The following is a 14457-nucleotide window of genomic DNA, read 5'->3' on the forward strand; positions in this document are numbered from 1 at the left end:
GTTCTAAGCGCTGGGGGGGATACAAGGTGATCAAGGTGTCCCACGTGGGGCTCACAGTCTTCATCCCCATTTTACAGATAGGGGAACTGAGGCTCTGATAATTTAAGTGACTTGCCCAAGGACACACAGCAGACATGTGGCGGAGTCGGGATACGAATTTGTATTTGTTAAGTGCTTACTATGCGCCAAGCACTGGGGATACGAGGTCGCCAGGTTGTCCCCCGGGGGGCTCACAGTCTTCATCCCCCTTCTCCAGATGAGGGGACTGAGGCCCAGAGAAGTGAAGTGACTCGTCCAAAGTCACACAGCTGACAGTTGGCGGGGCTGGGATTTGAACCCATGACCTCATGAACCCATGAGGCCCAGAGAATAATGATAATGACGGCATTTGTTAAGCGCTTACTATGCGCCAAGCACTGTTCTAAGCGCTGGGGGGGGGGGTAGGCAAGGTTGGCGGGTTGTCCCACAGTCTTCATCCCCATTTTCCAGATGAGGGGACAGAGGCACAGAGCAGTGAATAGTAGTAATGATAATAATAATAACGATGAGGGCATTTATTAAGCGTTGACTATGTGCCAAGCACTGTACTAAGCGCTGGGGGGGTAGACAAGGTTGGCGGGTTGTCCCACAGTCTTCATCCCCATTTTCCAGATGAGGGGACAGAGGCACAGAGAAGTGAATAGTAGTAATGATAATAATAATGATGAGGGCATTTATTAAGCGTTGACTATGTGCCAAGCACTGTACTAAGCGCTGGGGGGGGGGTAGACAAGGTTGGCGGGTTGTCCCACAGTCTTCATCCCCATTTTCCAGATGAGGGGACAGAGGCACAGAGAAGTGAACAGTAATAATGATAATAATAATAACGATGAGGGCATTTATTAAGCGTTGACTATGTGCCAAGCACTGTACTAAGCGCTGGGGGGGGGTAGACAAGGTTGGCGGGTTGTCCCACAGTCTTCATCCCCATTTTCCAGATGAGGGGACAGAGGCACAGAGAAGTGAATAGTAATAATGATAATAATAATAACGATGAGGGCATTTATTAAGCGTTGACTATGTGCCAAGCACTGTACTAAGCGCTGGAGGGGGGTAGACAAGGTTGGTGGGTTGTCCCACAGTCTTCATCCCCATTTTCCAGATGAGGGGACAGAGGCACAGAGAAGTGAATAGTAGTAATGATGATAATAATAACGATGAGGGCATTTATTAAGCGTTGACTATGTGCCAAGCACTGTACTAAGCACTGGGGGGGGGGGGGTAGACAAGGTTGGAGGGTTGTCCCACAGTCTTCATCCCCATTTTCCAGATGAGGGGACAGAGGCACAGAGAAGTGAATAGTAATAATGATAATAATAATAACGATGAGGGCATTTATTAAGCGTTGACTAAGTGCCAAGCACTGTTCTAAGCGCTGGGGTGGGTAGACAAGGTTGGCGGGTTGTCCCACAGTCTTCATCCCCATTTTCCAGATAAGGGGACAGAGGCACAGAGAAGTGAATAGTAATAATGATAATAATAATAACGATGAGGGCATTTATTAAGCGTTGACTATGTGCCAAGCACTGTACTAAGCACTGGGGGGGGGGGGGTAGACAAGGTTGGAGGGTTGTCCCACAGTCTTCATCCCCATTTTCCAGATGAGGGGACAGAGGCACAGAGAAGTGAATAGTAATAATGATAATAATAATAACGATGAGGGCATTTATTAAGCGTTGACTAAGTGCCAAGCACTGTTCTAAGCGCTGGGGTGGGTAGACAAGGTTGGCGGGTTGTCCCACAGTCTTCATCCCCATTTTCCAGATGAGGGAATAGAGGCACATAGAAGTGAATGATAATAATGATAATAATAATAATGGCATTTATTAAGCGTTTACTATGTGCCAAGCACTGTTCTAAGCGCTGGGGGGGGGGGGGGGCGTACAAGGTCGTCAGCCACTGTGAGCCCACTGTTGGGTAGGGACCGTCTCTATATGCTGCCAATTTGTACTTCCCCAGCGCTTAGTACAGTGCTCTGCACACAGTAAGCGCTCAATAAATACGATTGAATGAATGTCGGGTTGCCCCCGGGGGGCTCACAGTCTTTATCCCCATTTTCCAGATGAGGGAACTGAGGCAAAGAGAAGTGAGTAATAATAATAATAATAATAATAATGATGGCCCAGAGCGTAATAATCTCTGAGGCCCAGAGAAGGGAAGCGCCCAGATGATGAACGATCATTTTAGCTTGATGAAGATGAAAATGGGGACTTTTAATCTTCAGTCCCCATTTGACAGATGAGGGAACTGAGGCCCAGAGAAGGGAAGCGCCCAGACAATGAACGATCATTTTATCTTAATGAAGATAAAAATGGGTACTTTATCTTCAGTCCCCATTTGACAGATGGGGGAACTGAGGCCCAGAGAAGGGAAGCACCCAGATGATGAACGATCGTTTTAGCTTGATGAAGATGAAAATGGGGACTTTATCTTCAGTCCCCATTTGACAGATGAGGGAACTGAGGCCCAGTGAAGGGAAGCGCCCAGATGATGAACGATCCGTTTAGCTCGATGAAGATGAAAACGGGGGCTTTATCTTCAGTCCCCATTTGACAAATGAGGAAACTGAGGCCCAGAGAAGGGAAGCGCCCAGACGATGAACGATCGTTTTATCTTGTTGAAGATGAAAATGGGGACTTTATCTTCCGTCCCCATTTGACAGATGAGGGAACTGAGGCCCAGAGAAGGGAAGAACCCAGATGATGAACGATCGTTTTATCTTGATGAAGATGAAAATGGGGACTTTATCTTCAGTCATCATCATCAATCGTATTTATTGAGCGCTTACTGTGTGCAGAGCACTGTACTAAGCGCTTGGGAAGTACAAATTGGCAACATATAGAGACAGTCCCTACCCAACAGTGGGCTCACAGTCTAAAAGTCCCCATTTGGCAGATGAGGGAATTGAGGCCCAGAGAAGGGAAGCGCCCAGATGATGAACGATCATTTTATCTTGATTAAGATAATAATGGGGATTTTATCTTCAGTCCCCATTTGACAGATGAGGGAACTGAGGCCCAGAGAAGGGAAGCGCCCAGATGATGAACGATCGTTTTATCTTGATGAAGATGAAAATGGGGACTTTATCTTCAGTCATCATCATCAATCGTATTTATTGAGCGCTTACTGTGTGCAGAGCACTGTACTAAGCGCTTGGGAAGTACAAACTGGCAACATATAGAGACAGTCCCTACCCAACAGTGGGCTCACAGTCTAAAAGTCCCCATTTGACAGATGAGGGAACTGAGGCCCAGAGAAGGGAAGCGCCCAGATCATCATCATCATCATCAATCGTATTTATTGAGCGCTTACTATGTGCAGAGCACTGTACTAGGCGCTTGGGAAGTACAAATTGGCAACATATAGAGACAGTCCCTACCCAACAGTGGGCTCACAGTCTAAAAGGGGGAGACAGAGAACAAAACCAAACATACTAACAAAATAAAATAAATAGAATAGATATGTACAAATAAATTAAATAAATAAATAAATAGAATAAAAAAAATAAAAAATAAAAATAAAAAAAATATGTACAAACATATATACATATATACAAATATATATATATATATATATATATACATATATACAAACTGAGGCCCAGAGAAGGGAAGCGCCCAGATGACGAATGATCGTTTTATCTTGATTAAGATAATAATGGGAATTTTATCTGCAGTCCCCATTTGACAGATGAGGGAAGTGAGGCCCAGAGAAGGGAAGTGACTTGCCCAGAGTCGCCCGGCTGACGAGTGGCGGAGCCGGGATGGGAGAGCGGGAAGCGGGGAGGGAATTCGGTGGGATTCGCGGGCGGCAGGAGGGTGGGGGCGTCCCAAACACTCACCCCCGACTCCAGGTCGACGAGGCTGACGGCCTTGTCGTCCACCTGCAGGATCATGTCTTGCGTCCAGACCCGGCCCTTGGCCAACAGCAGCCGCAGCTTCCGGATGCCGTCGTCCACCGTGACCATGGCGTCCCTCCGGTCCAGCACGAACGTGGTCAGGTGCTGGCGAGAGGGGTGGAAAACCGCCGCAACCGGGAAAGCGGTCACCCCGGGGCCCTCCCGGCCGGAATAATAATGATAATAATAATGATGATGGCATTTATGAAGCGCTTACTATGTGCCAAGCACTGGTCTAAGCGCTGGGGAAGTTACAAGGTGATCGGGTTGTCCCACGGGATGGCCTCACGGTATATAATAATAATAATAATTATAATGGCACTTATTAAGCGCTTACTATGTGCCAAGCACTGTTCTAAGCGCTGGGGAAGTTACAAGGTGATCGGGTTGTCCCACCGGGGGGCTCACGGTATATAATAATAATAATGATGGCATTTATTAAGCGCTTACTATGTGCCAAGCACTGTTCTAAGCACTGGGGAAGTTACAAGGTGATTGGGTTGTCCCATGGAGGGGCTCACGGTATATAATAATAATAATGATGGCATTTATTAAGCGCTTACTATGTGCCAAGCACTGGTCTAAGCGCTGGGGAAGTTACAAGGTGATCGGGTTGTCCCACGGGGGGGCTCATGGTATATAATAATAATAATAATAATAATAATGGCATTTATTAAGCGCTTACTATGTGCAAAGCACTGTTCGAAGCGCTGGGGAAGTTACAAGGTGATCGGGTTGTCCCACGGGGGGGCTCACGGCATATAATAATAAAAATAATGATGGCACTTATTAAGCGCTTACTATGTGCCAAGCACTGTTCTAAGCACTGGGGAAGTTACAAGGTGATTGGGTTGTCCCATGGAGGGGCTCACGGTATATAATAATAATAATGATGGCATTTATTAAGCGCTTACTATGTGCCAAGCACTGTTCTAAGCGCTGGGGAAGTTACAAGGTGATTGGGTTGTCCCATGGAGGGGCTCACGGTATATAATAATAATAATGATGGCATTTATTAAGCGCTTACTATGTGCCAAGCACTGGTCTAAGCGCTGGGGAAGTTACAAGGTGATTGGGTTGTCCCACGGGGGGGCTCACAGTATATAATAATAATAATAATAATAATAATGGCATTTATTAAGCACTTACTATGTGCCAAGCACTGTTCTAAGCGCTGGGGAAGTTACAAGGTGATCGGGTTATCCCACAGGGGTGCTCACGGTATATAATAATAATAATAATAATGATGATGGCATTTATTAAGCGCTTACTATGTGCCAAGCACTGTTCTAAGCGCTGGGGAAGTTACAAGGTGATCGGGTTGTCCCATGGGGGGGCTCACGGTATATAATAATAATGATAATGATGGCATTTATTAAGCGCTTACTATGTGCCAAGCACTGTTCTAAGCGCTGGGGAAGTTACAAGGTGATCAGGTTGTCCCACGGGGGGGCTCATGGTATATAATAATAATAATAATAATAATAATAATAATAATAATAATAATGACGGCATTTATTAAGTGCTTACTATGTGCAAAGCACTGTTCGAAGCGCTGGGGAAGTTACAAGGTGATCGGGTTGTCCCACGGGGGGGCTCACGGCATATAATAATAAAAATAATGATGGCACTTATTAAGCGCTTACTATGTGCCAAGCACTGTTCTAAGCACTGGGGAAGTTACAAGGTGATTGGGTTGTCCCATGGAGGGGCTCACGGTATATAATAATAATAATGATGGCATTTATTAAGCGCTTACTATGTGCCAAGCACTGTTCTAAGCGCTGTGGAAGTTACAAGGTGATCGGGTTGTCCCAAGGGGGGGGCTCACGGTATATAACAATAATGATAATGATGGCATTTATTAAGCGCTTACTATGTGCCAAGCACTGGTCTAAGCGCTGGGGAAGTTACAAGGTGATTGGGTTGTCCCACGGGGGGGCTCACAGTATATAATAATAATAATAATCATAATGGCATTTATTAAGCACTTACTATGTGCCAAGCACTGTTCTAAGCGCTGGGGAAGTTACAAGGTGATCGGGTTATCCCACAGGGGTGCTCACGGTATATAATAATAATAATAATAATGATGATGGCATTTATTAAGCGTTTACTATGTGCCAAGCACTGTTCTAAGCGCTGGGGAAGTTACAAGGTGATTGGGTTGTCCCATGGGGGGGCTCACGGTATATAATAATAATAATAATAATAATAATGGCATTTATTAAGCGCTTACTATGTGCAAAGCACTGTTCTAAGCACTGGGGACGTTACAAGGTGATCGGGTTGTCCCACAGGGGTGCTCACGGTCTTCAACCCCATTTTCCAGATGAGGGAACTGAGGCCCAGAGAAGTGAGGTGACTTGCCCTACTGTGAGCCCACTTTCTAGACTGTGAGCCCGCTGCTGGGTAAGGACCGTCTCTATATGTTGCCAACTTGGACTTCCCAAGCGCTTAGTACAGTGCTCTGCACACAGTAAGCGCTCAATAAATACGACTGATTGCCCAAAGTCACACAGCCAACAGTTGGCGGAGCCGGGATTTGAACCCACGACCTCTGACTCCAAAGCCCGGGCTCTTTCCACTGAGCTGCGCTGCTTCTCATTGCACTGTCCCAGGTGCTTAGTCCAGTGCTCTGCACACAGTGAGTGCTCAGTAAATACCACTGAATGAGTAACTGAACGAACAGCCTGTTGTTGGGTAGGGACCGTCTCTACATGCTGCCAACTTGTACTTCCCGAGCGCTTAGTACAGTGCTCTGCACACAGTGAGCGCTCAATAAATATGATTGAATGAGTAACTGAATGAACAGCCCGTTGTTGGGTAGGGACCGTCTCTATATGTTGCCAACTTGTACTTCCCGAGCGCTTAGTCCAGTGCTCTGCACACAGTGAGCGCTCAATAAATACGATTGAATGAGTAACTGAACGAACAGCCTGCTGTTGGGTAGGGACCGTCTCTATATGTTGCCAACTTGTACTTCCCGAGCGCTTAGTCCAGTGCTCTGCACACAGTGAGCGCTCAATAAATACGATTGAATGAGTAACTGAACGAACAGCCTGCTGTTGGGTAGGGACCGTCTCTACATGTTGCCAACTTGTATTTCCCGAGCGCTTAGTACAGTGCTCTGCACACAGTAAGCGCTCAATAAATAGGACTGAATGCATGAAGGAATGAGCAGTGGCATTCCCTGCCCACAACCAACTTCCAAAACAGGCGTTTCGAGATAAGGAAAGGCGGACTCTAGACCGTCTGCTCGTCGCGGGCGAGGGGACGTGTCCGTTGATTGCTTTATTGGACTCTCCCAAGCGCCTAGTTCAGTGCCCCGCGCACAGGAAGCGCTCAATAAATACGACTGATCGGACGAATGGCCAGTCGATACCAACCAGGATTTGATTTATTAATCTTTCGTCATCAGATGGTGGTTTTTATGAGCGGGCGAACCGAGGCCTTGGGTCGGGCCCGCCCTTCCTTGGTTTCTCACCCATTCCACCCGCCTTTTTTTTTTTAATGGCATTTATTAAGCGCTTACTATGTGCACAGCACTGTTCTAAGCGCTGCGGAGGATACAAGGTGATCAGGTTGTCCCACGTGGGGCTCACAGTCTTAATTCCCATTTTCCAGACGAGGGAACTGAGGCCCAGAGAAGTGAAGTGCCCAAAGTCACACGGCTAACAAGTGGCGGAGCCGGGATTTGAACCCTTGACCTCTGACTCCAAAGCCCGGGCTCTTTCAATCAATCAATCGTATTTATTGAGCGCTTACAGTGTGCAGAGCACTGTACTAAGCGCTTGGGAAGTACAAGTGGCTTTCCACTGAGCCACGCTGCCTTCACCTCCTTCCTCCTCCTCCGGGCTTATTCATTCATTCAATGGTATTTATTGAGCGCTTCCAGCGTGCAGAGCACTGTGCTAAGCGCTTGGGAAGTATAAATCGGCAACAGATAGAGACGATCCCGACCCAACAGTGGGCTCACAGTCTAGAAGGGGGAGACAGACAACAAAACCAAACCGTCTCTACTCCCCAAGCGCCCAGCACAGTGCTCCGCACACAGTAAGCGCTCAATAAATACGATTGAATGAATGAAAGTGGGCAGCCATCCATAGCATTCATTCATTCATTCATTCAGTCGTATGCGGGAGCTCGCCCCATTCCCGGAGACCCCCATTCCCGGCCCCTGGAAGGTCGGAGGGCGTCTTACTTCCACTCGATACTGGGAGACGTCGGGCAGGCGGCCGACGCTATCGCGGGCGTAAGTCTTCCGTTGCTCTGGAAAAGAAAACCGGTGTTGGCGGGGTGACCGTTCATCATCATAATCATCATCAATCGTATTTATTGAGCGCTTACTATGTGCAGAGCACTGTACTAAGCGCTTGGGAAGTACAAATTGGCAACATATAGAGACAGTCCCTACCCAACAGTGGGTTCACAGTTCATCCATTCATTCCTTCAATCGTATTTATTGAGCGCTTACCATGTGCCGAGCACTGGACTGAGCGCTTGGGAACGACAAGTTGGCAACATCTAGAGACGGTCCCTACCCAACATTCATTCCTTCAATCGTAATTACTGAGCGCTTACCGTGTGCCGAGCACTGGACTAAGCGCTTGGGAACGACAAGTCGACAACATATAGAGACGGTCCCTACCCAACATTCATTCATTCAGTCGTATTTATTGAGCGCTTACTGTGTGCCAAGCACTGGACTAAGCGCTTGGGAAGGACAAGTCGGCAACATCTAGAGACGGTCCCTACCCAACTGTCTTTCATTCAGTCCTATTTATTGAGCACTTACTGTGTGCCGAGCACTGGACTAAGCGCTTGGGAAGGACAAGTCGGCAACATGTAGTGACGGTCCCTACCCAACATTCATTCATTCATTTCCCCCTCATCCCCCTCTCCATCCCCCCGTCTTACCTCCTTCCCTTCCCCACAGTACCTGTATATATATGTTTGTACAGATTTATTACTCTATTTATTGATTTATTTTACTTGTACATATCTATTCTATTTATTTTATTTTGTTAATATGTTTTGTTTTGTTCTCTGTCTCCCCCTTCTAGACTGTGAGCCCACTGTTGGGTAGGGACTGTCTCTATATGTTGCCAACTTGGACTTCCCAAGCGCTTAGTCCAGTGCTCAGCACACAGTAAGCGCTCAATAAATATGATTGATTGATTCATTTATTCATTCAATCGTATTTATTGAGCGTTTACCGCGTGCCGAGCACTGGACTAAGCACTTGGGAACGACAAGTCGGCAACAGATAGAGATGGTCCCTACCCAACATTCATTCATTCAATTGTATTTATTGAGCGCTTACCGTGTGCCGAGCACTGGACTAAGCGCTTGGGAAGGACAAGTCGGCAACATATAGAGACGGTCCCTACGCAACATTCATTCATTCAGTCGTATTTATTGAGCACTTACTGTGTCCTGAGCACTGGACTAAGCGCTTGGGAAGGACAAGTCGGCAACATCTAGAGACCGTCCGTACCCAACATTCAGTCATTCAGTCGTATTTATTGAGCGCTTACTGTGTGCCAAGCACTGGACTAAGCGCTTGGGAAGGACAAGTCGGCAACATACAGAGATGGTCCCCACCCAACGTTCATTCATTCAATCCTATTTATTGAGCGCTTACTGTGTGCAGAGCACTGGACTAAACACTTGGGAACGACAAGTCGGCAACATATAGAGACGGTCCCTACCCGACAACGGGCTCACAGTCTCTCCCAAGCGCTTAGTACCGTTCTCGGCACAAGCAAGCGCTCAATAAATATGATTGAATGAATGAATCCTGTCCTCTCATTCATTCAATCTTCCCGGGCCTGGAATGCCCTGCTCCCTCTGCCCCTCCGCCAAGCTCGCTCTCTTCCTCCCTTCAAGGCCCTGCTGAGAGCTCACCTCCTCCAGGAGGCCTTCCCAGACTGAGCCCCTTCCCTCCTCTCCCCCTCGTCCCCCTCTCCATCCCCCCATCTTACCTCCTTCCCTTCCCCACTGCACCTGCATATATGTATCTATGGTTGTACATATTTATTACTCTATTTATTTATTTATTTATTTATTTTACTTGTACATTTCTATCCTATTTATTTTCCTTTGTTGGCATGTTTGGTTCTGTTCTCTGTCTCCCCCTTTTAGACTGTGAGCCCGCTGTTGGGTAGGGACTGTCTCTATGTGTTGCCAATTTGTACTTCCCAAGCGCTTGGTACAGTGCTCTGCACATAGTAAGCGCTCAATAAATACGATTGATTGATTGATTGATTGATTGATTGATTGGGCACTTACTGTGTGCAGAGCACTGGACTAAGCGCTTGGGAAGTACAAGTTGGCAACATAAAGAGACGGTCCCTACCCAACAACAGGCTCACAGTCTCTCCCAAGCGCTTAGTACGGTGCTCAGCACACAGCAAGCGCTCAATAAATATGATTGAATGAATGAATCCTGTCCTCTCATTCATTCAATCGTATTTATTGAGGGCTTACTGTGTGCAGAGCACTGGACTAAGCCCTTGGGAAGTACAAGTTCATTCATTCATTCACTGAATCGTATTTATTGAGTGCTTACTGTGTGCAGAGCACTGGACTAAGCGCTTGGGAAGTACAAGTTCATTCTTTCATTCATTCAATCGCCTTTATTGAGTGCTTACTGTGTCCAGAGCACTGGACTAAGCGCTTGGGAAGTACAAGTTGGCTACATATAGAGACGGTCCCTACCGAACAACGGGTTCACAGTCTCTCCCAAGCGCTTAGTACGGTGCTCGGCACACAGCAAGCGCTCAATAAATATGATTAAATGAATGAATCCTGTCCTCTCATTCATTCAATCTTTATGATGGCATTTATTAAGCGCTTACTATGTGCAAAGCACTGCTCTAAGCGCTGGGGTAGATACAAGGTAATCAAGTTGTCCCACGTGGGGCTCACAGACTTAATCCCCATTTTCCAGATGAGGGAACTGAGGCCCAGAGAAGTGAAGTGACTTGCCCAAAGTCACACAGCTGACAAGTGGCGGAGCCGGGATTTGAACCCACGACCTCTGACTCCAAAGCCTGAGCTCTTTCCACTGAGCCACGCTGCTTCTCTAAGCAGCGGTCCCTAACCAACAACTGTATTTATTGAGAGCTTACTGTGTGCAGAGCACTGTACTAAGCGCTTGGGAAGGACAAGTTGGCAACATATAGAGACGGCCCCTACCCGACAACAGGCTCACAGTCTCTCCCAAGTACTTAGTACGGTGCTCGGCACACAGCAAGCGCTCAATAAATACGATTGTTGGGTAGGTTGTCCCACGTGGGGCTCCCAGTCTTCATCCCCATTTTCCAGATGAGGGAACTGAGGCCCGGAGAAGTGCAGTGACTGGCCCAAAGTCCCGCAGCTGACAATTGGCGGAGCCGGGATTTGAACCCGTGACCTCGGACTCCAAAGCCCGGGCTCTTTCCACTGAGCCACGCTGCTTCTCTAGGGACCGTCTCTGTAAGCTGCCAACTTGGACTTCCCAAGCGCTTAATACAGTGCTCTGCACACAGTAAGCGCTCAATAAATACGATTGAATGAATGAGAGGACAGGATTCATTCATTCAATCGTATTTATTGAGCGCTTGCTGTGTGCTGAGCACTGGACTAAGCGCTTGGGAGAAACTGGTCCCAGTTGATTGCGACTGGTTTATTTCCAGTAACGTCTGTCTTCCCTTCTAGACGGGAAACGTTGGGAACTTCTACCGTCCCACTGTCCTCTCCCAGGCGCTTAGTACAGTGCTCTGCACCCAGGAAGCAGCGTGGCCTAGTGGGTAGAGCCCACGCTCGGGAGTCAGAAGGACCTGGGTTCGAATCCCGACTCCGCCGCACGTCTACTCTGTGACCCTGAGTCACAGTCTTTTAGACTGTGAGCCCACTGTTGGGTAGGGACCGTCTCTATATGTTGCCAACTTGGACTTCCCAAGCGCTTAGTACAGTGCTCTGCACACAGTAAGCGCTCAATAAATACGATTGATTGATTGATTGATTGATTGAGCGAGTCTGAGCGCCCGTTGTCGGGTACGGATTGTCTCTGTTGCCGAATTGGACTTTCCAAGTGCTCAGTCCAGTGCTCTGCACCCAGTAAGCGCTCAATAAATACGATCGAACGAATGAATGAGTCACACTCCACTTCTCTGTGCCTCAGTTTCCTCATCTGCAAAACGGAGATTAAATCCTGCCCCCTCCAACTCTGACCGGGAATCCCGTGTGGAACGGGGTCCGAACTTGATGATTTTCCACCCAGCCCAGTGCTTAGAATAGTAATAATTATGGCATTTATTAAGCACTTACTACGTGCAAAGCACTGTTCTAAGCGAGTGCTTGGCACATAGTAAGTGCTTAATAAAAACTATTATTATTATTATTATTATTATTATTATTATTATGGCATTTGTTAAGCGCTTACCATATGCCAAGCACAGTTCTAGGCGCTGGGGGGGATACAAGGTGATCAGGTTCATTCATTCATTCCATAGTATTTATTGAGCGCTTACTGTGTGCAGAGCACTGTACTAAGCGCTTGGGAAGTACAAGTCGGCAAGAACTTGTCCCACATGGGGCTCCCGGTCTTCATCCCCATTTTCCAGATGAGGTCACTGAGGCTCAGAGAAGTGACTTGCCCGAAGTCACCCAGCTGACAAGCGGCGGAGCTGGGATTCGAACCCATGACCTCTGACTCCCAAGCCCGGGCTCTTTCCACTGAGCCACGCTGCTTCTCATATAGTAATAATGGCTTTTATTAAGCGCTTACTACGTGCCGAGCACTGTACTAAGCGCTTGGGAAGTACAAGTCGGCAAGAACTTGTCCCACATGGGGCTCCCGGTCTTCATCCCCATTTTCCAGATGAGGTCACTGAGGCTCAGAGAAGTGACTTGCCCGAAGTCACACAGCTGACAAGCGGCGGAGCCGGGATTCGAACCCATGACCTCTGGCTCCCAAGCCCGGGCTCTTTCCACTGAGCCACGCTGCTTCTCACATAGTAATAATGGCTTTTATTAAGCGCTTACTATGTGCCGAGCACTGTTCTAAGCGCTGGGAGAGATACAAGGTGATCAGGTTGCCCCCCGTGGGGCTCACAGTCTTCATCCTCATTTTCCAGATAAGGTCACTGATAATGGCATTTGTTAAGCGCTTACTATGTGCCGAGCACTGTTCTAAGCGCTGGGGGAGATACAAGGTGATCAGCTTGCCCCCCGTGGGGCTCACAGTCTTCATCCCCATTTTCCAGATGAGGGAACTGAGGCATAGAGAAGTGAAGCAGCTCGCCCAAAGTCACACAGCTGACAAGCGGCGGAGCTGGGATTCGAACCCATGACCTCTGACTCCCAAGCCCGGGCTCTTTCCACTGAGCCACGCCACTTCTCACATAATAATAATGGCATTTGTTAAGCGCTTACTATGTGCCGAGCACTGTTCTAAGCGCTGGGGGAGATACAAGGTGATCAGGTTGTCCCAAGTGGGGCTCACGGTCTTCATCCCCATTTTCCAGATGAGGGAACTGAGGCATAGAGAAGTGAAGCGACTCACCCAAAGTCACACAGCTGACAAGTGGTGGAGTCAGGATTAGAACCCATGACCTCTGACTCCCAAGCCCGGGCTCTTTCCACTGAGCCACGCCGCTTCTCACATAATAATAATGGCATTTGTTAAGTGCTTACTATGTGCCGAGCACTGTTCTAAGCGCTGGGGGAGATACAAGGTGATCAGGTTGTCCCAAGTGGGGCTCACGGTCTTCATCCCCATTTTCCAGATGAGGGAACTGAGGCGCAGAGAAGTGAAGCAACTTGCCCAAAGTCACACAGCTGACAAGCGGCGGAGCCAGAATTCGAACCCATGACCTCTGACTCCCAAGCCCAGGCTCTTTCCACTGAGCCACACCGCTTCTCACATAATAATAATGGCATTTGTTAAGCGCTTACTATGTGCCGAGCACTGTTCTAAGCGCTGGGGAGATACAAGGTGATCAGGTTGCCCCCCGTGGGGCTCACAGTCTTCATCCCCATTTTCCAGATGAGGGAACTGAGGCACAGAGAAGTGAAGCAACTTGCCCAAAGTCACACAGCTGACAAGCGGCGGAGCTGGGATTCGAACCCATGACCTCTGACTCCCAAGCCCGGGCTCTTTCCACTGAGCCACGCTGCTTCTCACATAATAATAATGGCATTGTTAAGCGCTTACTATGTGTCGAGCACTGTTCTAAGTGCTGGAGGGTAATCAGGTTGTCCCACGTGGGGCTCACAGTCTTCATCCCCATTTGACAGATGAGGGAACTGAGGCTCAGAGACATGAAGTGACTTGCCCAAAGTCACCCAGCTGATCAGTGGCGGAGCCGGGATTAGAACCCACGACCTCTGACTCCCAAGCCCGGGCTCTTTCCACTGAGCCACGCTGCTTCTCGTGCGCTTCTCATGAGCTTTCCACGAGAAGCAGGGTGGCTCAGTGGAAAGAGCCCGGGCTTTGGAGTCAGAGGTCGTGGGTTCAAATCCCAGCTCCG

The 14457-nt window shown here is 48.1% G+C and overlaps 1 protein-coding gene across 3 annotated transcripts in view; it reads right to left on the bottom strand.

The window, feature by feature from the left end:
* EPS8 (epidermal growth factor receptor pathway substrate 8) overlaps nucleotides 1-14457 on the bottom strand; it is a 139833-nt gene that overhangs the window by 89779 nt on the left and 35597 nt on the right. For all 3 annotated transcript variants that reach the window (XM_038772033.1, XM_038772054.1, XM_038772043.1), the window contains 2 exons: nucleotides 8142-8209; nucleotides 3881-4042 (listed from right to left, as the gene is read on the bottom strand). In XM_038772033.1, coding sequence (XP_038627961.1) covers nucleotides 3881-4042; nucleotides 8142-8209 — 230 coding nt within the window. The remainder of the gene's footprint in view (nucleotides 1-3880; nucleotides 4043-8141; nucleotides 8210-14457) is intronic.

Source organism: Tachyglossus aculeatus, chromosome 2, assembly GCF_015852505.1.
Source record: "Tachyglossus aculeatus isolate mTacAcu1 chromosome 2, mTacAcu1.pri, whole genome shotgun sequence".
NCBI classification, from domain to species: Eukaryota; Metazoa; Chordata; class Mammalia; order Monotremata; family Tachyglossidae; genus Tachyglossus; species Tachyglossus aculeatus.